The sequence below is a fragment of the Amblyomma mixtum genome, chromosome 1 (assembly GCF_055824585.1).
Source record: "Amblyomma mixtum isolate Tamu chromosome 1, ASM5582458v1, whole genome shotgun sequence".
Classification (NCBI taxonomy): domain Eukaryota; kingdom Metazoa; phylum Arthropoda; class Arachnida; order Ixodida; family Ixodidae; genus Amblyomma; species Amblyomma mixtum.
The window spans coordinates 81,346,076-81,373,570 of record NC_143012.1 but is presented as its reverse complement, the minus strand read 5'-3'; the positions used below and the strand labels follow the sequence as shown (position 1 = coordinate 81,373,570).

The 27,495-nt window shown below is 48.9% G+C and overlaps 2 protein-coding genes across 3 annotated transcripts; one reads left to right on the top strand and one right to left on the bottom strand.

Annotated features, from left to right (window-relative positions):
- Positions 1-428: 428 nt before the first annotated feature.
- On the bottom strand, positions 429-11,250 carry LOC149366944 (serine/threonine-protein kinase PLK1-like). Of its 2 annotated transcripts, XM_089553333.1 has the most exons (7): positions 10,762-11,250; positions 8,741-8,843; positions 6,459-6,566; positions 5,073-5,186; positions 3,562-3,875; positions 2,262-2,455; positions 812-950 (listed from the first exon to the last, which is right to left on the bottom strand). In XM_089553333.1, coding segments are annotated over exons 1-7 (1,296 nt in total). In that variant the 5' UTR covers positions 11,223-11,250; the 3' UTR covers positions 812-948. The 2 variants fall into 2 exon arrangements, with proteins under 2 accessions (XP_089409463.1, XP_089409459.1); XM_089553337.1 differs by lacking the exon at positions 2,262-2,455 and having other exon boundaries at positions 429-950; positions 10,762-11,242.
- LOC149366943 (uncharacterized) lies at positions 10,123-18,341 on the top strand. Its single transcript, XM_089553341.1, has 3 exons — positions 10,123-10,199; positions 16,460-16,697; positions 17,548-18,341. The coding sequence occupies exons 2-3, from the start codon at positions 16,611-16,613 to the stop codon at positions 18,295-18,297; spliced, it is 837 nt and encodes a 278-aa protein (XP_089409467.1). The 5' UTR covers positions 10,123-10,199; positions 16,460-16,610; the 3' UTR covers positions 18,298-18,341.
- Positions 18,342-27,495: the final 9,154 nt, after the last annotated feature.

The window sequence follows — 27,495 nt, the reverse complement described above, 5'->3', positions numbered from 1 at the left end:
AGTGAACTAGTATTCTAGTTCACTATAGCCAGTACTTTGCCCGTTCTGATGACATCAGCCAGTGATGAGCGCTGAACAGGTTTCGTGAGATACTAATCTCAGTCGCAGGAGGATTATGCTGCCCCCCGTCGCAAGCGCGAGTGGACGTGTGCCTTCAGTTTTAACGCCGAAAAGCGTTCTCGGGCTCTGGAATCAGCTTTTCGCCACTTCTTCGCCCACGCTGCACATCTACAACCTAGGTAACAGTGAAGACCACTCTCGTCCATAAATGCCTGCACTGTCGCCCTGTGTTTGGACACGTGTGAGATGCCAGTACCGCAGTTGATGAGGTCGAAAAGCTCTGCCTCCCACCCTCCTTTTTTTTTTGCTCTGGGAGACGATGAAGAGGTTTCTTCCAACAACTGCAGAAAGTGCAGACGGACACAGCGTATCGTGTACAAAAGTTTATACACAAGTTCACCGCATAAAAATTAAAATCGCATTACAGCAGTAGTACACATCAGAAATGATTCACAGCAATCCACCATTGGAGCCCAATCGCAGCCTTTCCAGTAACTACCGAGGCATTGTCAAAAATAATATCTGTACATGTGCTCCAATGGTTTAACAGCGCATGTCAGGAAAAAGGATGCCTTAAAGCTTGAATGAAGATAAAAGCTTCCTGACACTTGTTTTTTTTTTCAAATACAACATTTGTTACAATACTAGCAACAACAACTGAAAAACAAGAATCTGGGGCGGCTGAAGCCTCAGATAAGAGCAGTCGGAACGACTGCTCTTATCTGATCTTATGTGGATCTTTTTCAATCAGCGAGTACAGTCCTACTCTCCACGATTTTCGTTTTTCTCCGAGACGGGTTTCCTGTCGGCTGTGTCCAAGGCGTTGCCGTTGGCGTCCGTGCGAGGCTCGGCTGTGACACGGGATGCAGGCAGGTGGGCAGGAAGCGGCTCTGGAAGGAGAGGGCGAACAGCATTCAGGGGGCTGCGGATATTTGCCAATGCTATAAGCTATAAGCGACGTCATTAGTATGCTTCTGGAAAGAAGAGGTCGAGGACCTGTGGCGACCCGCATGTTGCTGCTCCCAGTAGTAGCATGTTTATTTGGCCTTTTTATGTACAATATGCCCTCGAGGTGAGCCTAAAGGAGGTAGACCAAGCATGCCTCCTGACAAGGCCTACACCCCGATTAACACATCATGGAAAAGGTGGCCGAATAGACAAAAGAAAAAAAAACAGTGAGCAACTTTATCACAATAGAAAACAGTGAATGATAGACAATAATAAATACCAATTAACAGTAAAAAAAAATTTCATAATATGCACATTCGGGTAAAAAAAGGAAGACAACACACACAAAAAACGAAGTATAGAGAGCTGATAGGTAACCAGGGGAAAAAAGAATTTTCAGTTTCTTGTTACATACAGACACACTATAGCTTTCTAAAGGAATCTCAACAAGAGACTGATAGGCATTATACAGTGTTATAACTTAATAATCTGTTGTTTCTTTGCCTTAATTTGTTGTGGGTCTTCCAGTAGATAGGGCAACTGAACGTAGACCGTACGCGTCATTTCTCAGCAAAAAGAACAGAACGTCTAAAATGTGAACGCAAAGAATAGCTGCGACCATTAAAAAAATATAATAAAAAACGCTTGGGAATACGCGCGCATGTAGAACAGTGCTTCACGCAAGCCAAGAGCTGATGCTTCTGAACAATGAGAGCTGCGCCCCACCGCGCCAAGCGCTCAAGAAGTTGTGCCCACAAAGCCACATCGATGCAAACGAGGCGCAGTAGAATTATGGTGTCAGTAATGGCGCCAAGCGTTGTACAGATCGTAACTAGTGTGTGCAGGCCGGCTGCACTGATGTTTAGCTGTATTGTACTTAACGTGGCACCGTGCACAAACCGTTTTGTGAGGTCGCCACACTGAACCCATTGCGCTCTCTTAATTTCGACGGCTACATGAATACGTTGTCTTTGCTGACTTCGATCTATTTCTGTGTCGGTAATATGCACAGCAGTATTTCCCAGCATCAATTATATCACGGACTATAGAAGTAGTAGTGACAGTTGAGGTCGAAGATTTTGTTTCTCAGAGAAAAAGGTTTAGAATTTTGTTTTGGGAAATAAAAATCGCTGCAGCAGTCTGCAACGAAACTCTGTCGTGATGTTAGAAATTAATATAGTAGTAGTATAGTATATAGTATAGTATAGTATAATAGTACTTCATCACCAGTACTTTATGTCAACAGTACACACAGCACGAACAGTACACAGCAATGGCCTCGATGCTGGGCTGCCTTGCGGGTTCCGGTTGGAGAATCCACCTAATGAGGGCGCTCGCGTCGGGGGACACGGTCGAGGGGACCGTGTATTCGTTCCTCTTGATTTTGGCGCAAATCCTCGCTCTCGACGACGAACTGAAGGGGGGACGCCCCACTAGCAGCTCGTACCTGCGGAGAGCAATTTGCGGCCTGTCAATGTCCGCACCGTCTGTCATATTAGCACGTCACAGCTCGAAGGGGTGCGGGCACAGCAATGCTACAGGAGACCCATACCAACCAATCGCCATGAAATGGTAACCTAAGTGCGGGCAAACGACGCTCGTGATGCACCTAAGTGCCTGGATTTGAACGCGAAGTGGATGATCTCATTGTATTTAACATGAAGAGGGACCGTATAGTTATTTTTATGAACAACATTTTCTCTGCGGCATTCGTAAGTTGCTTGTTGGAAGATACGCATACCCGATTGCGTACCCGGGAATCACGGCAGAAACTTTTCAAACCCATTCTCTCGACACATGAACGTCGCTTCCAGTGTGGTGGCCGGCGTATACCGTTCCCGACCTCAGAGGCGTGTCAGAGGAAGGACTTTGCAGAAGGCTGCCCGCCAAGTTGCGCTAATGAGGGTTGCAAAGAAAAGTTTGGGCTTTACGATAATGAGCGCCCCATTTACTGATTCTTAGCTTTTCTCGCAACCGAAAATTAAAGCATTATGAAAGTTCAAAACCCATAAAAAAGGGTCATGATATCTATTACAGATATGCGCGAATATTTTATCCTGATAAAAGGACACCTGTCAACATCGTGGAATGAACAATCGCAATTCTGCTCCGCGGGATACGGTGACTAGTTGAAATACGAAAAAATTATGGCGCCGGAAATTTCCTCTCACTAAATTAACAATTTATATACAGCGTCTATAGCTCAGTCGTAAAATTCACGTCTATTTCACATGACGGAACCCGACTGCGAGCAGCGCTATACAAAGTTTGAACAGAACCCATCACCACCTTCAACTCTGGCCCGACTTGCTTCGCCAGCTCGAAATACAAGTAAATGCCACGGCCATGAGTTCTTCCCTCGTTACTGACACCATGAGCCAAGACACGCAAGAATTTGTCAGTTTCTGCATTCACATTTTCGGACTGTAGGCTCAACCTTTTATATATATACGGTCGAGTGTACACCTGTACGATAGGTATGGCGGGATGTCGTTTTTCGCATTGGCGTTGTAACCAGTTGCGAACATCTCTGCGCAATCAATTTAGACTCACAAGATGCATCCGACGGACCATATGTCCGCTTCGTAGCTGTAGCCCTTCCCGGCCAGCATCTCGGGGGCCATGTAGTTTACGGTGCCGCAGATGGTACTCTTGAGTTCCCCCTCGTGGTGGAGGCGCGTGGCGAGCCCGAAGTCGGCCACCTTGAGTTGCCAGTCCCTGGTGAGGAGCAGGTTTCCAACCTTCAGGTCCCGGTGGATGACCTTCTCCTGCCCCAGGTACTGGCAGGCCAGGAGCAGCTGGCGCATCAAGCACCGCACCTCCACCTCGGTCAGTGTTTTGCGGCACCGGAGGACATCCTCCAGAGACTGCGAAATAAATGCGCTCATGAAGCCTGCGGACGACCCTTGAAGGTTAGACACGCTAAAGAACACGACAAATAAAACGGAGATTCCTTCAGCATGATGAAGTTAGCGCCAAAAACGAGGACCAAAGTAGGAGAGAAGACACAACACGAACGCTTTATTGTGTCTTCTCTCCTACTTTGGTCCTTGTTTATGGCGCTAACTTCATCATGAATAAGATTAAACTCGCCCAACTTTCCACCTTGCTACTGTAGATTCCTTCAGGTTCAAGACTGGGACATGCCCACTTTAGCACACTTGTTCAAATCACGCCAGTTTGATGAAAGCTTGACTGAAGTAATTTTTTTTCGTGGTACGAAATTCAGTGTCCACACGAGACCACCACAGTAGTATATGACAGGTTTAGAAACAACGAAGGCAGTTTGCAGTCTTTGGCTTTGTTTGCTTTAGTTTGGTTTAACGTCCCACAGCGACTCAGGCTATGAGGGACGCCGTAGTGAAGGGCTCTGGAAATGCGACCACCTGGAGTTCTTTAACGTGCACTGACATAGCACAGTGCGCGGGCCTCTAGAATTTCGCCTCCATCGAAATTCGACCGCCGCGGCCGGGATCGAACCCGCGTCTTTCGGGTCAGCAGCCGAGCGCTATAACCACTGAGCCACAGCGGCGGCTGCAGTCTGGCTGCGCCCTAAATTGTGCTTCCAGAACGCAATGGGGCCTTTCTCACTGAAATTGCCGTGACAAATACAGGCCCAAATACATGCTGGCATAACAGAATTTCATAGAAGCGGTTTGGATGATAGAATACTCTTGATATCCTGTCATCAGGCCTTCAAAAATACTTAAGTGAAGTGCCGTCCGCTGTGTAAGAGGCGATAAGTAAGAAAAAAACGACGCCACATTTTTGCTGTAATGTTGATTTTCGCTTTGCACAAGGTTATAATGCGCTGTTAACGCCACGCCAGCTTCACGCATTCAACGTTTCTCTTCGGAAAGTAAATTTGAATGAATGAATGAATGAAGTGTTCTCTTACCAGCAGCGCCGTGTGAGCAGTGCTCAACAAAATCCTACTACCCTAGCATGTCAAACATTCTCGGACAAAAATTTGACAACATCAGATAACATTAGCAGCATCTTAGAATCAACGCGAAGAAAATCAGCGCAAATGGGAACCACCGAGAGCAGGAACGTTGACGCACCTGCATGCACAGCTCCAAGATGAGGTACACGTTCTTTTCGTCCTCAAAGTGGCTGTGGAAGTCAACCACGTTGTTGTGCCGCAGGCTTTTGTGGATGTCGATTTCGTCTTCAAGCTACAGAAAAAAAAATAATTAGTCATCTCAGAAAGGTTGCATTAAGCGGAAAGAAAAGAAAGAAAGTGGTTAACTAAGCTGTTGCTGATGATTATTTAAAAAAACCCTACGCCGAAATGAAAATAAAAAGCCGTAATTATGATTGAGGTAATCGGACACTAGAACGGGATCTTGCAATATGCGTCTCTTCTGCTATTTGTGTTGCAGGAATCAACTGCAAAACTTTGTCCACTGCTTGTGACCTTCCTCTGCAGACAAATAGTTTCATGGAAATTTAGAGAAGCATTCAAATCAGGTGCACAAATTGAAGTTTGTCTGTCTGGATACGTTACCGTTAAGTTACTTGCAACGAAAATTCAGGTTAGATAAGCTGCAGAGAAGGCTAGAAAACGACTCACAGGGCCGGTATTCCATAAAGATACACTATCCATTTCGAATGAATTTGGTCCTATCGCATTGGTGACTGTTGTTCATTCTTGCTGCTAAGGCTTTCAAGCGTCTCCGGGAAACGACCTCACTATTGGATGTCACCGCACTACAGCCAATGGTTGGATTGGTTGGTTTATTGGGGTTTACCGTTCCAAAGGCTATGAGAGACGCCGTAGTGGAGGGCTCCGGAAATTTCGACCACCTGGGGTTCTTTAACGTGCACTGACATCGCACAGTACACGGGCCTCTAGAATTTCTCCTCGAAAGAAATTCCAGCCGCAGCGGCCGGGATCGAACCCGCGTCTTTCGGGACAGCAGCCTAGCACCATAACTGCCGAGCACTGAGTCATCGCGGCGGCTAATGATAGGGTTGATTCTGATGCTAGAAAGTTGTAACAGTTTGACTGAACAGTGACCAAAGCGACAGGACGAAATCGAAAGTGGACAATGGATGCTTATTGAATACGGCCGCCGAGCCCAAATGCACGAAATGTTTGGGTTTGGAACCAGATTGCTTTGCAGAATAGTCATTTTGACGCATACGCGAGCAGGGCGAACTTTATGGGAGGACGAAGGAGGTTACAGGAGCCAATCCGCAATCACGCGAGCTTTCTCTTGCGTTCGCGAGATGGCGCTACCCGATTTGAATATGTGCGCCAATCGTATGTCGCAGCAAAGCATTTGTTGCTTTCGTTTTCGTATTATTTGGTGAGTCGGCCCGAATCGCTTCGCTAGCGTGCCAGAAAAAGCAACAAAGACAATGTTTTGCCCTCAGTGTCCCCTTAACAAAAATTCTACTAAAAATGAATAAAGAGAATATACGATGTCCAGACATATACTCACAAATTGCTGGAAGATCGTCAATGTAAGATGACTCTTGGAGACGATCTTGCCTGCGTACACCACATTCGTCTTTTTGTCCACGAACTGGAAGCACTCCGCATGTCCCCCCTGAAAAAGCAATGCCAGCCTTGTTACATGGTTGTCCAAACGAATACTGGGCGAATGCTGTCGCACTGGGCGACTGAAACACTCAGGCGAAGGGCTCCTTCACTCGAAGGTAAAATGAGCCTGGAGCCTAACAGCACAACATATATCCCCAAACATAGGCATATGGCCAGAAATACGTTTCAAAGGTATGATTCAGTTTACAAAGAATAGCAGACTGGAATGATTATGATGCAGTCGTTACATATTAAGAGTAAACGTGCAAAAATGTAGTGCTTCAGCGGAATTCCCCAGTAATTGTTCACAATAGGCTTTTTGAGGCATAAATTAAGATGCCTTTTATTGGCACAGCAATGCCAGCTGTAGTGGATGTCAGAAAACGGGAGAATCGTGTTAACTTGTAAACTGAGCAACATGACTTCCAACACAACTTTTACAGCAGCATCTGTAACCGAGTTGCCCCGTTTTGCACAGTTGTGGTGCTCCCGTTCACAAGCCCTGCTATACTCCGTCCATTTCTCAAACGAGGAACCCGCCTCAGTGGTTATAGCGCCCTTACTGTTGAGCCTGAGCACACGGGTTCGAATCCGCCTACGGTAGCCGCGTGCATGCGAAGCGCAAAACGCGCACGTGTGAGTGTGCGATCTTAGTGCACGTTAAAAATCCCCAGCTGGACGAAATCATTAGATGGTGGAAAGTTCTGGAACACTCCCATACAGAACATCTTTATGTTCTCCTTACAAACACTCCGTACATACAAACAATGGGTCCCGATAAAACTAACCCCCAGGTGTGCGGCTGCCTAGGTATTATTGCTGACGCGTTAGAACTGCCAAAGAGCCAAGAAGGACTTCGGGCGATCTCCTCCAGGACTCTTATGGGGGAGAAACCTTAACCCTATTGCATTAAATTTAGAATAAGGCTAACCTGTCCCCCTAACCGATCGGGGTCGCACGTGGTCGAAGTTATTCCGCAGCCCTACGCCGAAGCACCTCGTTCTTAATTACTCCTTCCCCGAACAGCGCGGTTGAGGTGAACGGATTTCTTTGTGCAGAACGCTTTCTTATATAAACAGGCATTGTCAACTCCTAACAGAAAAGCAACCGTTACCTGAACACAATATAGAAGCTTCTGCAAAAAGTAATCGAACACTGAAGGTTGAGTCTCAGCTGTAGAATGGAGCCCTGATAAACAGTGCCCCTGAAGAATAAAACGACTCCAAAGGTAAGCCTAAGTATAGTACTCACCTTATTCATACAGGGTGTTTGGCCTTAGATTTTACGCACTTTTTAAAAGCCGTCTTTTTCAGTACAAATACCTTTTTTAGGCATAACATTGTCAGCGGTCTATTACGTCAGAATAGAGCTAAAAGGTGCTAACTAGCAGGCCGGTTAGTTAATATTGAATAGTAAACTTTTTAACTATTATATCGTAAGGGTCTTCAATTAGTGAAAGGTGTGGAACCCACCGTAAGTGATGTCCGAAAGAGATTTTAGAATTTCGAAAATGCTGTTGCCGTCAGCGCTGTGGCCCAACCAAGTTTGGCAATTTTGACGAGATACCTGGACTGGAGAGGTTGCTTTTCCTGCAAGCTTCTCGAGAGTTCTATTTTGACGCGATGTAGGGAAAATTTGTTAAGCACAGCGGAGGGTAACCGTGTTTTCGAAATTCTAAAAACTGATATGGATATTGCTAACGGTGGGCAACACTCAATAATTAAAGAGCCTAACAGTAGTATTGAAAAAGTAAACTATTCAGTAATGGTTAACCAGCCAGCTTGTTCGCGCATCTTGACTGTATTCTGGCGTATTTAAAACACTTCTGATAATCCTATGCTGGAAAAACCGCTCTTATAAACCGAAAGGTCTTTTGCTAAACATTCTGTAAAATCTTAGGCACACCATTTATATAGAGGTCCTGGGGCGTCATTCGTGCTGTGCTACACTGCTAAAGTCCGTGGCATTGGTTAAGTTTGGCGTAAGCTGTACATTAATCTACTCCCACAACGCACGGACCCTCAAGCCTTTGTTATGTTTAACCCAACGCACGAAGCGACAGCAGCATTAATATTCTGGTTAATTTGAAGGGATGTCGTTATAAACAGGCTAGACTAAAAGGCTATACCACCACGTTCTGCTGTATGGAACGTACCGCACCCGTTCTCTAAGGACACATACCTTGCCGAGGAACTTGCCAAGGGTGTATTCCGTCTGAGATTTCGCGTCGACAACAACTTCGGGAAATTCGTCTCTGGTCTTCGCAGTGGCAGTCGAGGTCCCTCTGGCAGGAGACATCACGGGCAGAGGGAACATGATTGCGATTCAACTCTTTTCCCAGCTACAATGCACACTAACGCAGAAGAACAGCGACTGAGCTCGACACTGCCGTTTCCCACCGGTGCGCGACGGCTCTGAAAAGCTAGGTTCACAGTATACCACGTGGTCGGAATGAACGCACGGTATTGGCTGGCGCCACTCGTAGTGTAGTGGTGGACAATAGCCACAACTTGTCGGGCGTGGCCCTCCAAGGAGTCAATGAGACTTCGACTGCTAGCCTATTGTAGACGACCTAGAAACCCCTTTTCTTGCCTTCTTCCGGAAATAAGCTTTCCAGATACCAACCTCCAGCAGGTGATCCAGGCATTGCGCTGTTTTGGGTGATCTCATCACACCTTCACTAGAACGCTTTACAGATGCGAAGGCGGACGTACACGTCATGCGCTTAACGATAAGCTAGAATGGGTACCGTGAACAGTCTGTGCTTTCTCAGCAAGTCTCAGGTTTCCCTCTAACCCATGCATTATGATTTCCCGCTTTAGAGTTGCAATAGAAAATTCCATGCCCGCAAATATAGTTAATCGTTTCGAGGCGGGATTTTGGCGCTTGCAGGTGAAGAAATTGATGTAAACACGTGTTATTACGCGGTGTCTCAGCCTGTGAATATTCTTATAATTGGTTTTGTTTATAGATGTTTAACGTCCCAAAGCGACTCAGGCTATGAGAGACGCCGTAGTGGAGGGCTCCGGAAATTTCGACCACCTGGGGTTCTTTAATGTGTACTGACATCGCGCAGTACACGGGCTTCTAGGATTTCGCCTTTATCGAAACTCGACCGTCGCGGCCGGTATCGAACACGCTTCTTTCGGGTCAGCAGCCGAGAACCACAAATATTCATCTTGTACTAAAGTGTGAACAAAAAACATAGCTGCGGTTAATTTACTCTTGAACTTGGTTATATGGCGAAAGCTGTGGTGTACTGGGCAGTTTTATCCGGCTTGGCGTGTTTAACTTTGAGTACGCTCCGGACACTGGATAGGCAGCGCGTCCACCTTGGCAGGGGGCAGTTAATGGTTGAATGCGACAGTTTGCTCACCCAATGAACGCGGCGGCCTATTGCAGCAGTGCCGCATGTCTCGCACAACGTTGTCTACGCTAACGCGTGCAGCATGCATACTTTCCTTAAACTCAACGGAGTTTAGAATGTTTCCAAAGCCAACAACCACAATGAACGCAGACGGGCTACAGATTCAGTGCCACGTTTGTGGCACAACGTTGTCAATGCCAACGCATGCAGCGGACAGCTGTTCCTACTCCTACGAAGCTTAAAGCACGACTGAGGTGTCCACTACTCAAAGAGGTAAGTTGTGCGCCTTTACATTTCCTAAAAACTTTTTCGGCTGCGCCGCACCTCTGTTTCAAATCCTGACGTGTTTATATGCAACTATTTGGTCCCGGCGGCGTTTCCAAAGACGCGTCTACGGCTGGCGTTCCGGCAATAACCACGGGGAGACGCCAAGCCGGCGAGGCGCGCAGGAACATCTTTAAGATCTTTGTGATCTTGTTTGTTCATTATTTTTGAAGCTTCCTCTGTGCTACAAGTTAAGCGTTTAGTTGGTGCAAAGACAGTGAATCTACCGATCTACGCAGGGCCTTCGTTTATTTAATGTGCTTTAAGCTTAATCTGGAATCCAAGATTAAGCAGGACCCTGGTTATTAATAGCTCACACTAATTACACTGTTGTTAACAGCTACAAAGAAGCGCTGAACAGCACTATATGACACCTTTAAGAATCTGGACAGCGGAATTCCTGCTGTGCGATGTAGTGTCGCGCCGGCATCCTTATGCTAACATGCTTCGTCCAAGCTCCGAAGCATCGATTGGAAAGTGACGCACGGCGTAGCAGTGACGGCCGACTTACCCCGGGCAGGCGCTTACATCGTCGAACGACGGCAGATGACCGAACATCTCCAAGAGGATGCTCTCCGGCAGATGCTCGATCTCCATGGCCGGCACTTCTTCCTTGTCAACGTGGACGCTGTTGTTGTTGCGACTGAAGGAAGTGCGAAAAGGAAATTGCACGGGCCTGCCCACTGGCTCGGGCCGAGCCACACTCGCTGCCACGTGCAGACAGAGGAGAGTCGAAAGATGTGAGAGGAAAGATAGAAATAATAGACGCGCGTCGCAACAACCGCGTTCGCCGAAGCAACGACGCCGGCTGTAACAGGCACTCCATCCCCCATGGCTCCTCAACATCAATGCAGACGTGGCGCTCTTCTTCCTCTTATGCTCCGTTTCATGCATAGCAGTCAACGCTGGCGAAGGTACGAAAGTAGTCTGCTGCCGAAAACAAGCAAAATGTATCCGTCCGCCTTGCGTCATGGCTGGGTGGTACGAAGCGCGCGCCTCTCTGTTCATTTTATGAGGGACGGCAAGGTTCGACTGCCGGCCTGGCTGCAAATTTTTGTTTATTTTTAAGGCGAAAGCCTTTAATGGCTCATACTGTCGTGACCAAGACGTGTTAGCAAAGTTGTCCGCGTTTCAGATTTGTCGAAATGGTCGTGACGTCACAGCGCGCGAGTTTTGACGGGTGTCCACCAAAATATGTGAGGCAATTACTGCGCAATTTCCTTTCCTCAAATACAATTTTCGATTGCTGGCCACTGAGATATGTGAGACAGTTACTGCGAAATTTCCTTTTCTCAAATACAATTTTCATTTTCTTCATTACGGCCCCTCTTTCTTTTTCTTCTTTCTCTCCACTTCCTCCCATCCTGTACGGTGCGGTTCAGGTGTCCACCGAGATGACAGAGAATTATAGCGCCATTTCCTTTCCTCATAAAGCGTTGCGTTCAAAGGGCAACGCATCGCGCCGAACGGGTGGTGGGGTTCCATGGACTCCCTGGCTAGGGTGCCTCGATGCCAGCGTCACGGCGGCGCTGGTATCGAGGCACCCTATCCCTGGCAGCCCTACAACACGCTCTCGTGTTCCACTCCTAAAGGCGAAGATTAAGCGTCATTAATTGGCAGTTAATCAATGCACCAACAGAATGTGAAGTGAACAATCGCGTAGCAGAATGCAGCACTCCGGCTTTCGCCTTTCATCGCTTTTGCCGCTAAAGTTCCTCGTAATTTTTTGAGGGACGGCAAGGTTCGACTGCTGGCCTGGCTGTAATTTTTATTTATATATTTTTTTATTTTACCTTTAATGCCTCATCGTTGTTTGCAGAAGACTTTCAGCAGAAGCTTGTCAGCAGAGGTGTCACGTTAAGAGCACCAAAAGCAAGAAGAAATTACGGGTTCAGAACGATTAGGTACCAAACAACTACATTATTGAATAAAGACAAAACTTTTCATGACCTCCTCTATCAATGCAATAGTCGAAAAATATTCGAGAAAAGTGATTGCACTGTTGACTGTAGGACTTTCCGGTACATCGTGTGATATACTGTAAATTGATAACAGTTAATATGATTATATTTTTATTGCGAAGCAATACTACTTTCGCTACCACCTCAGCCCGTGCCGTGCCGCGGCCCCATAGCCACGCTTGACCTTTCGCGTGACCTCGCTGCGTGAGAAGAGGCAGCTCAGAACGCGCTCATGGTCCGCTCGGCCGCCAGGAGGGGCACCAGGAACCTGGACCCCGCAGTGTTTGCAGCGCACGGGATGCGGTCGTGGGCACGTATCGGCCCGATGGTCCAATTTGCCACAGCGGTGGCATGCAGGCACTGTCTTCTTGTACAGGCGAACACAGAGCCGTTCGTAGCTGTACAACACCGTCCGTGGCACCTTGGTCCGCGCGAAGGTGATCACCGCAACCAGGGTTCGCCCCAGCTTGCGCATAGACACCGCATTTAGTTCCGCACTGAGTTTGCGTTTGACTTTTTCGGACTTTTCGTCTGGCGAAACAGTCACGGCGCCCCGATAGAACGCATACCGGAGAGTTTGGGGTGTCCCTGGAATGGTAGCTCGCGTTGCCCTACCGGCAACATAAAAAATTCAGGGGGCACTTTTGTTGCGAAAGCAATACTGCTCACACTTTCAAGCCTTCGCGTGACCCGGCCGCAGTTACGTTTGACCTTTAGCGGAGTGAATATGGGCGACCAACTCGCTCCGTTGTGTTGCGTGGGGCGTTCATGCGCGCGCGTTTTTGAGCCCGCGTTCAAGCGAAGGAGCAGGCAAGTTGCCGCTGTGACGTCATACCAGCTGTAGATTATGGGTGACCAACTCGCTCCGTTTCTTCTTTCACTCCTATCTTTCTCCCTTCCCTTACGGCGCGGTTCAGGTATGCGCCGATATATGCGAGACAAATACTGCTGCATTTCCTTTCCTCAAAAACCAATTTACCAGACAATTCACCAAGCCATAGGCCGTCGGCGTTCGTTGTGTTCATTGGCGTTGGCCACGTTTTACACTCCGGATCATTTATTTATTTATTTTAAGGAAAGGAAGTTCGCATAATGGCGCCCTAGGTCAGTGGATGCCTGTACTATGCTCATCGGCCCGTGGGGTGATGAGAGAGAGAGAGAGATGAGCAGCAGGCATTGACAAGAATGTGCCAGGACGCGGCGCTAAAGCGATAGGCCATCGGCGTTCATTGTGTTCATTGGGGTTGTCAACGTTTTATACTCCGATCATTTTAAGGAAAGGAAGCCGAGCGCGCGCGTCGAGGCTGTGGCATGCCAGCTGTGCGAATGACGTCACTTGCAGCTAGCGCATGCGCGGTATGGTCGTGCAAGAGCACGCGAAACGGCGAGACTGTGGGCAATGTAGCTCAGGCAGTAATATATGGTTACGCGCAGATTTTGCTTTCGTAATCATCCAGGTTTAATTAGAACTAAACCGCAGCCAATTTTTTTGTCTCTAATGTGCTGCAAGGCGGAAGCTTTTCCTGGCGCACTGTTTATTTTTATTTTTCTAAAAATTCCTCATTTATATGTTATTTTTATTTGTTATCTTTTTTATTGTTTTTTCTACTTTTCACATTTTCATATTTGATTTTATTTATATTTTCTTATTTTCTTTCTTCCCTATTTTTCTTTTTTTATTTTTCTTTTTGTTTTCTTATCTTTAATTTTTTATTTTTATTTCATTTTGTAATTTACATATTTTATTTTTTAGTTTTATTTTGTATTTTTGTTTCTTTTCTTACTTTTGTTCTTATTTTTCATTTCTTATTTTTATTTTTATTCCTTTTATTCGGTTTATGAAAGCCATGCTTCCGCTAGATGCGCCTTTAATCATGCTTAAACCTTGGGCCTCTGTGGCACGGTTTATTGAATCCCGCCACGGAGGCCGAAGATTTGAGAATGATTAAGGGCTCCGTGGCGGGGTGGTAGCGTCTCCGCTACCGGGTTCGATTCCCTGCTTCGATTCTCTGCCCCGACGCAGTTTCTTTTTAAGTAGTGACGCCGACACGCGGACAAATCTGCCGACACGGATGATAACGAGAGTATGAGGCATTAAAGGCTTCCGCCGTAATATCACGGAGAAGTTTCTCCGCGGCGTTGACAGATTTCAGCGCGCACTTTAGCACGTTTTGGTACCAAACGAGCCACACCACAAGTCCCGCATTTGCGTCGTCCCCGAAGATGCTGCGGATTGCAGCGCCAGCTTGTTCAGGACCAAAAATTAACTCGAGTTCGACCGTGTTTCGCGGTTTGAGCACCACGATGATGTCTTTTTCGATGCGCGGTGTGTTCTGCGGACGCACCGGAGTTGCTTGGAGCTCTTCGAAGCTGCGTTCAGCGCACTCCCGCCCTGCGTATGCGCAGAGCTAGCCGGCGCCTGTTGCTGGGCGGCACCAGCACCAGCGTCCCTCGATGCAGCCGCCGCGTTCTTCTTTCCGCGCCAGACGCAGACCATATCCTGAAGGTATTTGCGCCGAAAGGGTGGTAGCGTTCCGTGGACTCCGTGGCAGCGCTACACGCTGTCGCGTTCCACTCATAAACGCGAAGCTTTGTGCGGAAAACGCTTTCGCCTCTACGCCCTTTAGACAAAGTGCCCCCTGAATTTTTCTCCGACGGCAGCCGGTCTAAGCGTAAGAGCGCCACGTGCACGTTCGAAGGAAGAATTTACTGAGTAGAAGAAGAAGAAGAAGGAAGAAGTGCCGGCCATGGAGATCGAGCATCTGCCGGAGAGCCTTCTCTTGGAGGTGTTCGGGCACCTGACGTCTTTCGACGATGTATGCGCCTGCGCGGGGTAAGTCGGCCGTCACTGCTACGCAGTGCATCACCTTCCAGTCGATGCTTCGGAGCTTAGACAGAGCATGTTAGCCTAAGGTTACCGACGCGACACTACATCGCTGAGCACATATTTCCCTCTCCACTTTATTAATTGTGGCATCAATTCAACGCTTCTTTCTATTTTATAACGATAGTGTGCTTAGTGTGAGCTATTAACAGCCTGGAGACTGCTTGATCTTGGATTCCCCATTACGCTTCAACACAAAATAAACCAACGCCCATCGTAGATGTGATGCGTCCCACCGCCTTTGCAGCATGTCAATGCTTGAGCACTGAGGAAAGTGCAAAAAATTTTCAACAAATGAGATCACATAGATGTTAAAGATGCTCCTTTAGACCCAGTTGTCGGCTTATCGTCTCCTTGCCGAAAGGCCAGCAGCAGACGCGTGCTCGGAAACTCCGTGTGGACCAAATAGTGGCAGATAAACGCTGCGTCAGATTTTAAAACAAAGGCGCGGCACAGCAGCTCACGGCCAAATTACCATCGGCATAAAATTCCACATTTTTGAAGTTCATTCTCTTTTGATGCCTGGGTGCGCGTTGCGTTGCCTTCCTCTGCACATCAGTGGTATATACACGCCAGGGTTGCCTTGCAGTCACGAGGGAGCTGGTCTTCCTGAGGGAACTGACATGCACCAAACTCATCTTCTAAAAGGTGCATGAGGCGGGCAATACCGATCAGTAAGGACTTTCTAACATGCTGATCTGCTAAAGGTGCAGAAGACGAGTGACTAGTGATCAGTCAGGATTTTCAGTTTGGACGGACACAGCCGCTAGCCGGTTACGGGTCGCGTCCGGGATCTCAGTGGAGGATATGAAATTGATGAGCGAGATGTCATTTTTCGGATTGGTGCCAGTCAAGGGCTTCTTATCCGTACGTAGTGTGTATTCCCCTGTAGAGTGGCAGCAATCCGAATAATCACCATAGCGAAGACCATGGCGTGGTAGTAGGGACGAATGCTCTCTCCATATGACGACGGAGGTGCAAGGTTGGTGTAGCAGGAATCATACTCAGGCAATGTATTCCGCAAACGTTCAGAACGTGGGAAATTCCGCTAGCAACGATGCCATCAGTAAGCGGAGAGAGAACATTACGCCTCAATTCCCACGTCTTTATTTCTACCCTCTCAAGTTCAGAGCGGTGAGGAAAATCACCGCGCCGGAATCCTTCATGTACACCTTGTCTGAATGCTATAGAGGTGAGATCACTCTTAGCTTCAATAGATTCTGGCTCTACGACGGTGAAGTAACGGCTCATGAACATCGGAATTAATGAGCTTTGCCTCTGCTAGAGCTCACGTATACGTTACCGCTGATATATGTGTCAAATAAAACAATGCGACAACACTAGCACACACCTCTTCATTCCAGGGTATGTCGCCGATGGTGGCGTGTGGCACGCGACTTCTCGCTGCGGCGTGTGCTACGCGTGACGTCGTTTCCGCTCAAGGCTCGACAGGTTCGCAGCCTTCTCGAGGCCAACGTCGACGCCAACATCGTGGAACTGCGCATAACCCGTTCCATGGACACATCGACCGCCGAGCATGAGGAGAGAGACTTTCCGCGAGGGTTCTTCGCCTACCTGGCCGAGCACTGCCCATCACTCAGGGTGAGCGTTTCATGAAGGCTACGCTTAACGAAGGGTTCCCTCGTCCAAACACGAGTTCAAAGTCTTATACGAGCGCTATGGGACCGGAGTAGTCGATCTGGAAACCACGCGTACATTCTGTAACAAAAATAGCGCTTCTTTAACGCCAGCAATTGTTGTGATCTTCAGTTAACAGGACGTGAAAGTTTTAAATGAAGAAAAACGAATGCTCAGTCATTTTTATCAGGATGCCTTCCCACATCGATAACACCAAATTACAAAACATGGATGAGCTGCTCTAGGATCTGGGCCCACTCTGGACGATGAAGTAGATGAAGTTATATTTTTCGCTTCCGTCGACACACCAAGCATGAAAGCGGCAGTTATCCCTGGGATCCGAAACTCCATTTAAATTCGATTTCAGCTATTTAAGCGCACTTGGTGACTGAACGGGATTTGATTTTTAGAAAATTAAATTCTGCACGTAAACGCAGCGGGAAAGGCCGCGCGGTAGCCGAATCGTTTTAGGCATAGAAAAACGATGCTGCTTTGTTACCGCTGTTAGTGGTTTAACACCTGCTCGGTGACGAAGTTTTTTCATGCTGGAGACCGTTGGCATGGCAACAATATGACGCTCCAGTTGGCTTCCTGCCAGCCAATATGGGAGGAATTGGCGCTGACGTCTGGATGGAATGGATAATGCAATATATGAAAGTTTCCCATCTCTAGCCATCCCATACAGCGCTGTTGTTGTTCCCCAAAACACTGAAACGCCAACTTCTTGATGAACACGCAGCGGATAAATACGGGGAATTCCCACTACAAGTGCTAGCGTACTAAAAGGATCTACAAGTGTCCCCACTTATTGCAGGTCTTGCACATCACTCGCGGCTTCCTCTTCGATCACCTTCGAGAGAACAAGGTCACAGTGTGCGACCTGCCACCGACGCTCACTCATCTCTCACTGCGCGAGTCGTGGTTCAGTGCGGAGCAGTTCTTCACCGCCGAAGCGGGCCGTCCATACCCACGTGATCTCCGGCTGCTGGACCTCGCCGACTGCGTATTCGCGCCTGCCATCGGGCTAGCCAAGCTGGAGCAATTCTCGTCGCTTCGTGCCCTTAGCTTCGAAGGCTGCTACCTGTTCAACGACCGACGCCTGACCGACCTACTGCCCGTGATCGCCAACCTCGTTGTTCTGGATATTGAGCGCACGGACGTGAGGGACACGGGTGCCGAGATGGTGCTCTTGCACGGCCAGAGCCTGCGTGTTTTGTTCTTGGGACACACGGCATTCACCGGCAAAGCATTCAAATCAATCTACATGGGAACAAATGGAAGTCTAAGGCTGGGTCTAACACATCTGTGCCTGAGGAACACGTATCTGGGCAAGAAGCGCCTTTACAAACTTATAAGCATGGCTCCCCGGTTGCAGTGGCTCGCTGTGAGCAGCCCACACATGACGGAGCGCGTCGCGGTGCGCGTGCGTAATGCCTTGCCCAGTTCTTGCCGCTACTTGGAGGTCTTACCAAGCTCCGACCGAACGAGGCCCCTCTGCCAGCACTTCACCTGTGACTTCATTAAGAACTTGAACCTAGGTGCCCCGCCAGGTGAAAACTGCTGAAGCGTCCTTTTTTCTTTTGTGGTTTATATGACCCGATTTTTCACTTTCAAGGGAACTCCGTGTGTTGACTCTTTGCTCACGTCCTTCTGCTATTCGCCAGTTAACATCATTTGCGATACCCATGAAGGTTTAAGCAAACCTTTGCGTTTTACAATTCTTGGGGTAACATCGGTCAAGAGAGAATACCTCTTCGGGTCAAAATATCGGTTAAATGATCAGGAAAAAAAAAAACGGATTTACATCATTTCGGACAATTACACTTCTTATATATGAGCTGGCAGACACCATAATTGCAGTGTTCGATATGTGGCCTTCGTTTTCAAGGCAAACCGACATAAATGGTTTACGCGACGGCATTGTTTCATGTCATTGAGCTTTGCACTGCGCCTCCTTGTCTTCATGAACGCTACCTCCGGACCAACCTCTTGTCGCAACGCTGGTGAAGCTCCCTGAGGCACCTCTTCTCTTGTTCACTTTTATGAAAGAAGACAATGAAGTTATGCTGCGCCGTTTTTCTCCCCTGCGTGCACTAGCGGGAAGTATTGTTTGATCTATCAGCAATATTGGAGATACCCGTTTGTCTCCAAGATTGCACTGAAGCCTTGTTATTTATAGATTCTAATCAAGGCTTAAGTTGTTGATCAGCGACAGTTGATGGCTGATTGGGCCTTCTCCTTCCCTGGTAGCCACACGCCGGGTTGTTGCCGTGTTCGCCGTCCTCACGCGGCGCATTGGTCCTGCCGCGTCAGTACTCATCCCTCCACGGCAGCCACCCTCTGAATTCTTCCCGTGGTAGCCATCTTCGGGCCTCACCCTCCTTTTCCCTAAAAGTGGAGAAGGTGAAGTCCCTCTTCACTTTGGCACCTGCCAAGCATGCCAGGTTGCCAGTCATTTTTGCTTCATTTTGTTTTGCGTTTCTTCTTTTGGCAGCCGCCTGCCGGCCTTTCCCTCCTGTTCCCGACAGAAGGAGAGCGGGATTTACCTCTTCCCGCTTTGCCAAGTGCGGCAGGCATTGGACACAAGACTACGATAGTTGTGTTGATATGGGTTAACGTCCGAAAGGGACTCACTGTGTAAAGATCTTCGCAGTGGATAGCTGCGGGTAATTTCGACCACATAGGGTTCTAACGGGCACTGACATCACACAGTACACGGGTTTCCAGTACTTCGCCTGCATCGAAGTGATACCACCGCGGTCGGGATCGAACCCACGTCTTTCTGGACAGAAGTTGAGTGCCACAACCACTGAGCCACTGCAGCGACCTTCTGTTCATGGCAGTACAACGCACAACGACAGATAACAAGAATAAAAACAGAATACAGACAGTAGTGTACATCAACGATCATAATAAAAGGCCCAAAGCACACCCCGAGAATGAAAATAGTTTTCATTATGCCCGTATCGGGTTTCAAATGCACCACATGCGCCATTTCTGGCCGTGCTCAGCGCCGCTGAAACGCTTTCGCTGTCTAGAGAACATGTTCGTAATCTGATACGCCTATTCTTCGAAGGTGCGAAAAATAACGCGTTGACAGTTTTTCACTAAGTTCTTAACGGCGCATTGGTGTCCACACCAGGTCTCTCTCATATGGCTTGTGCTTTGAGTATCATCGTTGTTGGTTTTAGCATAGGATGCTGGTACGCTGCTCGTCTTGAACCCGGAGCCTGGTAAGCTCTCAGACTTTCTTCTGTGATGCTGAAGGTAGGCGTTGGCGTCAAACTTCTCTTATCCCGTGACCTTTGGGTGCATGGCATCGAGCGTAGTGGCTGCCTCCGCGCCGTGGACGTGCCGAAAAGGCGTTATCCGAGTGACCTTTCCTATAGCAGCTTTGCAGCGGAATCGTCTTTTCTTGGGCTAGTTGGTTTTTCATGCTGTAGGTGTTTGCAGCGCACACGAAACAAGGAGGGACAGAAAAGGGAACGAAACAGAGCGCTGTTTCGTTCCCTTTTCTGTCCGTCCTTGTTTCGTGTGCGCTGCAAACACCTACAGCATTTGTAGCGGAGTGGAGCGTAAAAGAGGATGACCTCCCAGGCTGTGTACTCTCAGTCGGCATGTCATATATGTCGGAGATGTCCGCTCAAGAGCTCAGTGGAGCATGTGTGTGTGGAGGACTGTCCGTTCATTTCGTTTTGTTTTGTCACCTTAAGGACTCCTTTCGGGGTGTTATATAAGGGGCTGGTTATATATCATGGGGGAGATCACAGTTTTTTTGTGTGTGTGAGTAGGAATAGTCGTTGCTAACGTCGATGGGCCGGAGGTGGCAGCAGTGACTGTCCTCCACAGGTTGTCAGGTTGTAGCGCTGGATGGTCTGCGTCGTCTCTACCGTAAATGCGGTTCCGCTTCTCGCAATTGTTATTTCAGGAGGAGAGAGGTTATGTCGCGGCGGGTTGCGTTTGAGGAAGAGTTTCGACATTTCTTCTGCTGTGCAGGTCGTTCGCGCTTTGGTTGGCGCCCCAGGTGAGGGCAGAGAGAGAAAAACATTATTGTGCACAGGAATTCGGGCCTCCCAGGCCCATGGTTCTCCGCATGGCCCCACCCCACTCAACTGTTCATGCTTAAAATGTCCATGACGTTGGCAGCGCGGGCGGCGACGATCTTTTGTCTTGCTGAGTCCGTGGAGCGTAGCTATGTCTCCCAGTCCTCCCATGTTTGGAGTGGTCCCTGCCCGCCGGGCGGAGGTGAAGCCAGACAGGCCAGGAGGGTATGGGTCAGGTTTTGCTTCTGTGCATTGCACAGAGGGTAGGCACGTGGGATGGTTCGGTAGTGGGAGAGGAGAGAGGGGGTTGGTATGGTCCGCATTTGCAGACGGCGCCTTAGGTGTTGCTCCCTGGTAGTGAGGGAGGACTCGGGGGGAGGGGGGGTATAATTGCCTTTCGGCATGAGCATTCGCAAGGAGTTCAGCGAAGGTGCACGCGCGCTCCGTTGAGAAACCCCCCATGCGGTCCGCCTGTGCCCAGTTTCTAGACCCTCGGGCTAAAGAATCGGCGGCCTCATTGCCAGCGTTTCCAGAGTGCGCGGGCGCCCAGATGAGCTCAGTGCTGCAGGAAGAGGGGAGGTTTTGGGTCAGTATTTGGTAACTCCCAGGGCAGACTCTGCCCGTAGCATAACTTAGCATTGCAGTTTATCAATCACTGAATGTATAGGTAGCACTGGAGCTGCTTTTTGAGCTTTTTGAGCTGCTTTTGGAGCTGCTTTTTGGAGCTGCTTTTGACAAATGTAGACATTGCAATAGACCTTGTGAGAGTCTGCGGCCCCTTTTTAGCCCTTTAAACAGCGTGCGCTGTCTCCCAGTAATCTAGGTGCATACGGTTGCAGCACAACTGCGCATGGCCGAACTTTTTCTCGCGAGATGGCAAGTGATCGCTGCGGCGATCACTCGATAAGGGTCGCGAAAGTGGCGCGCCAGTTGATTCTGAGGGCGGCGCTGCTGGGGCGCTGTCAGGCTTTCGGCGGCCAGCACGAGCCGTGGCGACGTGCACGAACGACGGGGCTGCACCTTACCAGGATGAAGACCGAAGATGGAATAGCTGCTTGGCGTGAGTGGCTGCTACGCTTCGCCCCACTCGCGCCTTAGTGTGTTTTTGTTCTGCTGCGTTCAGGTGTTGGCGCCCGTTTTCTTGTAGCCTTAGCATTGCGCTCTCGAGAGACTTGACCACATGTTCTGCTCTGCCGCTACATTCCATGTTGTGCCCCTTCGAAAGAGTTGCTGTGGTCCAGAACAAACCAGTTCTTTTATGCTCACTGTGCCTGTGCCACTCGTTTGTCGAGACTATGGACGGCAGACTGTTCACTGGAAGGCGAGACCTTCTGCCTAGAAGTTTCTATTCAAGAGTGGACGCTGGAACAAGGAAATCATGATTCCTCTATGTTTTCCGTTGTTTCAGAGACGGTTGGCTTGGTTCGTGCAGAGGAAGCTTGTAGCACCAGAGTGGACGCCATATTTGTGGCTCGTCTTAGTGTTCTTGAATTATTATCTTCACTTATTCCGTCCGGAAGGCGTTCCTTTTGTGAGGTTAATGGCAGGAAAGAAGCATGGAAAGCAGTGACTTGAAAATGAAACCACACAACTGTTTTGACAGCATTTAAACAGCTTGACGTTGAAAGGAGTTGAACAGATTATACCTTTAACTATTCAGTAGAGTTAAGAAAAAAAAGAAAGTCAAAAACCTGAACGCATCAAGTCGTTATTGATAGTCCTTTATTTTTCTGACGTGATTTTGTCGGGTTGACGCATAATGAGGCATTAAACTCTGGCTGTAATCATTTATTAACGCGGAAGCAGCAAATGGCTCACGACACAAAAAAGCCGGCGTAGCCCAAAAAGTGGCGATCGCGAAACTCGCAGTCGGTCGAATTGGTGTAACGCCACGAAAGGTGGGAAGTAAGAAAAATTAACCGCTTTCAGTCAACACCAGTGCCTAAAACCGCACCAACTACAGAGGAACAGAATAGAATTAGAATAGAATTGGAATAGAATTGAAATTGAATTAAAACAGAGTTTGCCCAGAATTACAATCCTGTCGCATTATCCGCACGTAAGTTCCTTAGGTGCCCGCCGTAACTTTTTTTTTTGTTTACCATGAAAGATAAACTAAAATGTCTCCGACCCATCCCTTAGGAACAAAGTACGTTCCAGCCGAATTATTTCAATTGCGAGTTTACTATAATGAGTGGTGTAATTTTGTTAATGTTGTTGGCAATTTTGCACCGTTTCTAAATAATTTTACGATACCGCTGCCATTTCAATAATTTTGCATTGTTGCCTTTCATTTACTTTTGTTTTCTGTTTACAGAAACTGTGGGAGATTCGTGTGCAGGAATGACAAGAATTATAGTGGCATTTGTCGACCAACGAAAGCGGTATTCAGCCATCTAAACCTTGCATTGTCTTTGGCGCTCATGTTTGTTCACCACATTGCTCTGGAATTAATTATATAGGCTCACCTGTGCTCCGCATAGAGAGTTGACCCTTTTTGTCAATGTGTGGCCAAAATATGACACGCCTCCCGAAGCGTCTCTCCTTCCACAGCACACCTCCCTGTCAGAGCACCTTACATACTGCAGAGTGCAATAAAAACCACAGTTAACTGTGATAACTCGGATGGTGACTAAGACAGTGCAGGTGTGAATAAACAAAATTTTCACTGTCAAGTTTTAGTGTAAAAGTAAACATTAACATCAGGCCGACCCGGATGGCCGCAGCTTTAATGTTTTATGGGGGAGAAGGGCTCTTTGCAGTAGAAATAAACATTGTATACTCGTGGAGCCAGAGTTCAGTTGATTACTTTATTATTCCAGGTCTCACAAAGTGGAAGTTATGTCGCAGAAATTCAATTACTGAAAATAAATATTCACGTGGGCTAGTCAATTTTCGGCGTGTCTGCCACAACGTTGTCAGCGCTAACGCTAACTCTCCTCTATCTGCATGCGACAGTGGTTGTGGCTCAGCTGGAGCCAGTAGGCAGACCCATGCAATTTCCTTTTCATCTTTCTTTCAGTCGCAACAACCTCTGCTTTCAAACCGGTTCGCAGCTTAAAGCGCGACTGAGGTGTCCACTGTTCCAGGGGGCTAGTTATGCGCCTTTCCATTGCTTTCGAAGCGAGGCAGTTGTTCGCTGCATCTCTTGTACTGCATGCTGGTAAGCTTAATGGCAGAGGGTCATCATTTACTTTTAATCTATGTACAATGTCAGCAACACTTAATACGTGACCAGAGTACAGCGGAAGTTCGCAAATCAGGTGAAACAGTGGTTTTGCAGTGTCCGGTTTGTTGGACAAGCTATTGATTTGAATTGCCCTCTTCTGCAAGCGGCTAATAGATTTCAAGTATGGCCGCCGCGGTGGCTCAGTGGTTATGGTGCTCGGCTGCTGACCCGAAAGACGCGGGTGCGATCCCGGCCGCGGCGGCGGTTGAATTTCTTTGGAGGAGAAATTCTAGAGGCCCGTGTACTGTGCGATGCCAGTGCACGTTAAAGAACCCCAGGTGGCCGAAATTTCCGGAGCCCTCCACTACGGCGTCTCTCGTAGCCTTAGTCGCTTTGGGACGTTAAACACCTTAAACCAAACCAAACCAGATTTCAAGTTTGTTTTATATGTACAGCCATATGGTACTATCCATTTAGTAGAACGTTAAGTTGGGCGAGTTGGTATAGGTTCATGGTTGAAAAACAGCGCACAAAAGACTAGACACAAGAGTAAAGGCGACGACAGGACAAGCGCTGATCTCACAACTAAGGCTTTATTTCGAAAACCTGGGTATATAAGGAAGGCATAATCATGACAACAAAATTGAACAAACAAAACTATGACAAAGATAAAACTATCGTGCGCCCGAAGCCCAGAAACCGCCAAGAAACGTGATCTCATTATCACTTAAAGCAACCGAAGGTTTGCTAACGCAGCCCCGTTGCTCCGTTGCGATGAAGTATGCTTCTGCTACTTCCCGCGTGGTTTGATCTCTGTGAGAATACAACACCATTGCTTGACTTAACAAAGCAGTGCACTTTTTCTTCTTCTTTTTCATCACTGCGCACCCCTTACAATGGGTAACAAGGTAAGATTGGTCATTGCCTTTTTCTAAATTGTTGTTGTGTTCTTCCAGACGCTTGTTCAAGCAACCGTGGCCTCGTGGCCACGGTTGCTTGAACAAGCGTTGCCTAGTCGAACAAGTCGTGCCCTAGTGGTTTGAGCGCCCGTCTCGGCTGCGGGAGGTGGGTGGTTCGAAACCAACCCACCGCCGGGCACCCACCGGTCAAAAGGGTACAAGCGTCCCCCGGCCTGGCGCTCGGCTTCCTTTAGGGGTGTACGTTTGGGAGAAGTGAAAAAGGGCCACAAATTGGGCTTATGCCGCACGAGGCGGACTTATGGTTGCTTGGCAGGGGAACTTATCACTCATCCGCCAAGGCAACTGTTTGGTCTAAGACCCTTTTCCCAAGCATTTCACCCTAGAAGAGCCGAGCACCAGGCCAGCGGAAATCTTGTACCCATTAAAGAAACCGGTGGGTACCCGGCGGCACTGGGGATCGAACCCAGCACCTCCCGAATGCGAGGCGGATGCTCTACCACAAGGCCACGCTTCGGTTTGTCTACACGACATCTCTGCCCACAGTGACGGGATTTGAAGGCGCAGGCTACTTTCCCAAGCAATGTAGCCCTATAGTAAGCCGAGCACCAGGCCGGGTCATAGCTTGTACCCATTTTGAGAAAACCGGTGGGTACCCGGCCGGCGGCGGGAGTCGAACCCACCACCTCCCGAAGCCGAGGCGGGCGCTCTGCCACGAGGCCACGAAACAGTTGCCTTGGCGGATGAGTGATAAGTTCCCCCGCCAAGCAACCATAAGTCCGCCTCGTGCGGCATAAGCCCAATTTGTGGCCCTTTTTTTTTCAAGGCAACTGTTTGGTCTAAGACCCTTTTCCCAAGCATTTCACCCTAGAAGAGCCGAGCACCAGGCCAGGGGAAATCTTGTACCCATTAAAGAAACCGGTGGGTACCCGGCAGCACTGGGTATCGAACCCAGCACCTCCCGAATGCGAGGCGGATGCTCTACCACAAGGCCACGCTTCGGTTTGTCTACACGACATCTCTGCCCACAGTGACGGGATTTGAAGGCGCAGGCTCCTTTCCCAAGCAATGTAGCCCTATAGTAAGCCGAGCACCAGGCCGGGTCATAGCTTGTACCCATTTTGAGAAAACCGGTGGGTACCCGGCCGGCGGCGGGAGTCGAACCCACCACCTCCCGAAGCCGAGGCGGGCGCTCTGCCACGAGGCCACGAAACAGTTGCCTTGGCGGATGAGTGATAAGTTCCCCCGCCAAGCAACCATAAGTCCGCCTCGTGCGGCATAAGCCCAATTTGTGGCCCTTTTTTTTTCAAGGCAACTGTTTGGTCTAAGACCCTTTTCCCAAGCATTTCACCCTAGAAGAGCCGAGCACCAGGCCAGGGGAAATCTTGTACCCATTAAAGAAACCGGTGGGTACCCGGCAGCACTGGGGATCGAACCCAGCACCTCCCGAATGCGAGGCGGATGCTCTACCACAAGGCCACGCTTACTACCGAAGCGTGGCCTTGTGGTAGAGCATCCGCCTCGCATTCGAAAGGTGCTGGGTTCGATCTCCAGTGCCGCCGGGTACCCACCGGTTTCTTTAATGGGTACAGGATTTCCCCTGGCCTGGTGCTCGGCTCTTCTAGGGTGAAATGCTTGGGAAAAGGGTCTTAGACCAAACAGTTGCCTTGGCGGATGAGTGATAAGTTCCCCTGCCAAGCAACCATAAGTCCGCCTCGTGCGGCATAAGCCCAATTTGTGGCCCTTTTTTTTTCAAGGCAACTGTTTGGTCTAAGACCCTTTTCCCAAGCATTTCACCCTAGAAGAGCCGAGCACCAGGCCAGGGGAAATCCTGTACCCATTAAAGAAACCGGTGGGTACCCGGCGGCACTGGAGATCGAACCCAGCACCTTTCGAATGCGAGGCGGATGCTCTACCACAAGGCCACGCTTCGGTAGTAAGCGTGGCCTTGTGGTAGAGCATCCGCCTCGCATTCGGGAGGTGCTGGGTTCGATCCCCAGTGCCGCCGGGTACCCACCGGTTTCTTTAATGGGTACAAGATTTCCCCTGGCCTGGTGCTCGGCTCTTCTAGGGTGAAATGCTTGGGAAAAGAGTCTTAGACCAAACAGTTGCCTTGACGGATGAGTGATAAGTTCCCCTGCCAAGCAACCATAAGTCCGCCTCGTGCGGCATAAGCCCAATTTGTGGCCTTTTTTTTTCTGTAAGGCGCAGCTTTTTTCAATTTCTCAAGTTGGCGCAGTGCCACTGAGCTCACGTTAGAGCGAACTCGTTTAAACTTCATCGAACTCTCCAAACTCCGTTGAACCTGTAAAGTCTGAACTGAATCACGAACCACCTTTGCAGGCTGATGGTGTTCGAAACTGGTTTTGCCCCCGAAAGGACACAGCGGGGTTTGCGGAGCCTCTTCCAAGCGCACACCCCTGAAGAAGCCGGGCGCCGGGCCGGGGGTGGCTTGTACCCATTTTTACCGGTGGGTGTCCGGCGGTGGGTTTCGAACCAACCACCTCCCGCAGCCGAGGCGGACGACCAAGCCTCTAGGCCACGACTGCTTTGTCCACACGACTCTCTGCCCACAGTGACGGGATTTGAAGGCGCAGGCTGCTTTCCCAAGCAATGCAGCCCTAAGAAGCCGA

Excerpts from the sequence above, each read along its gene's own strand:
- LOC149366944 (XM_089553333.1), bottom strand. The coding sequence starts at position 11,222 with ATGACGCAAGGCGGACGGATACATTTTGCTTGTTTTCGGCAGCAGACT. Across the intron at positions 8,844-10,761 it reads GATGTAAGCGCCTGCCCGGG|AGGGACCTCGACTGCCACTG; the intron begins GTAAGTCGGCCG and ends GTCTCCTGCCAG. Across the intron at positions 2,456-3,561 it reads TGGTCCGTCGGATGCATCTT|GTACGAGCTGCTAGTGGGGC; the intron begins GTGAGTCTAAAT and ends TGCTCTCCGCAG.
- LOC149366943 (XM_089553341.1), top strand. The coding sequence starts at position 16,611 with ATGGACACATCGACCGCCGAGCATGAGGAGAGAGACTTTCCGCGAGGG. Across the intron at positions 16,698-17,547 it reads AGCACTGCCCATCACTCAGG|GTCTTGCACATCACTCGCGG; the intron begins GTGAGCGTTTCA and ends CACTTATTGCAG.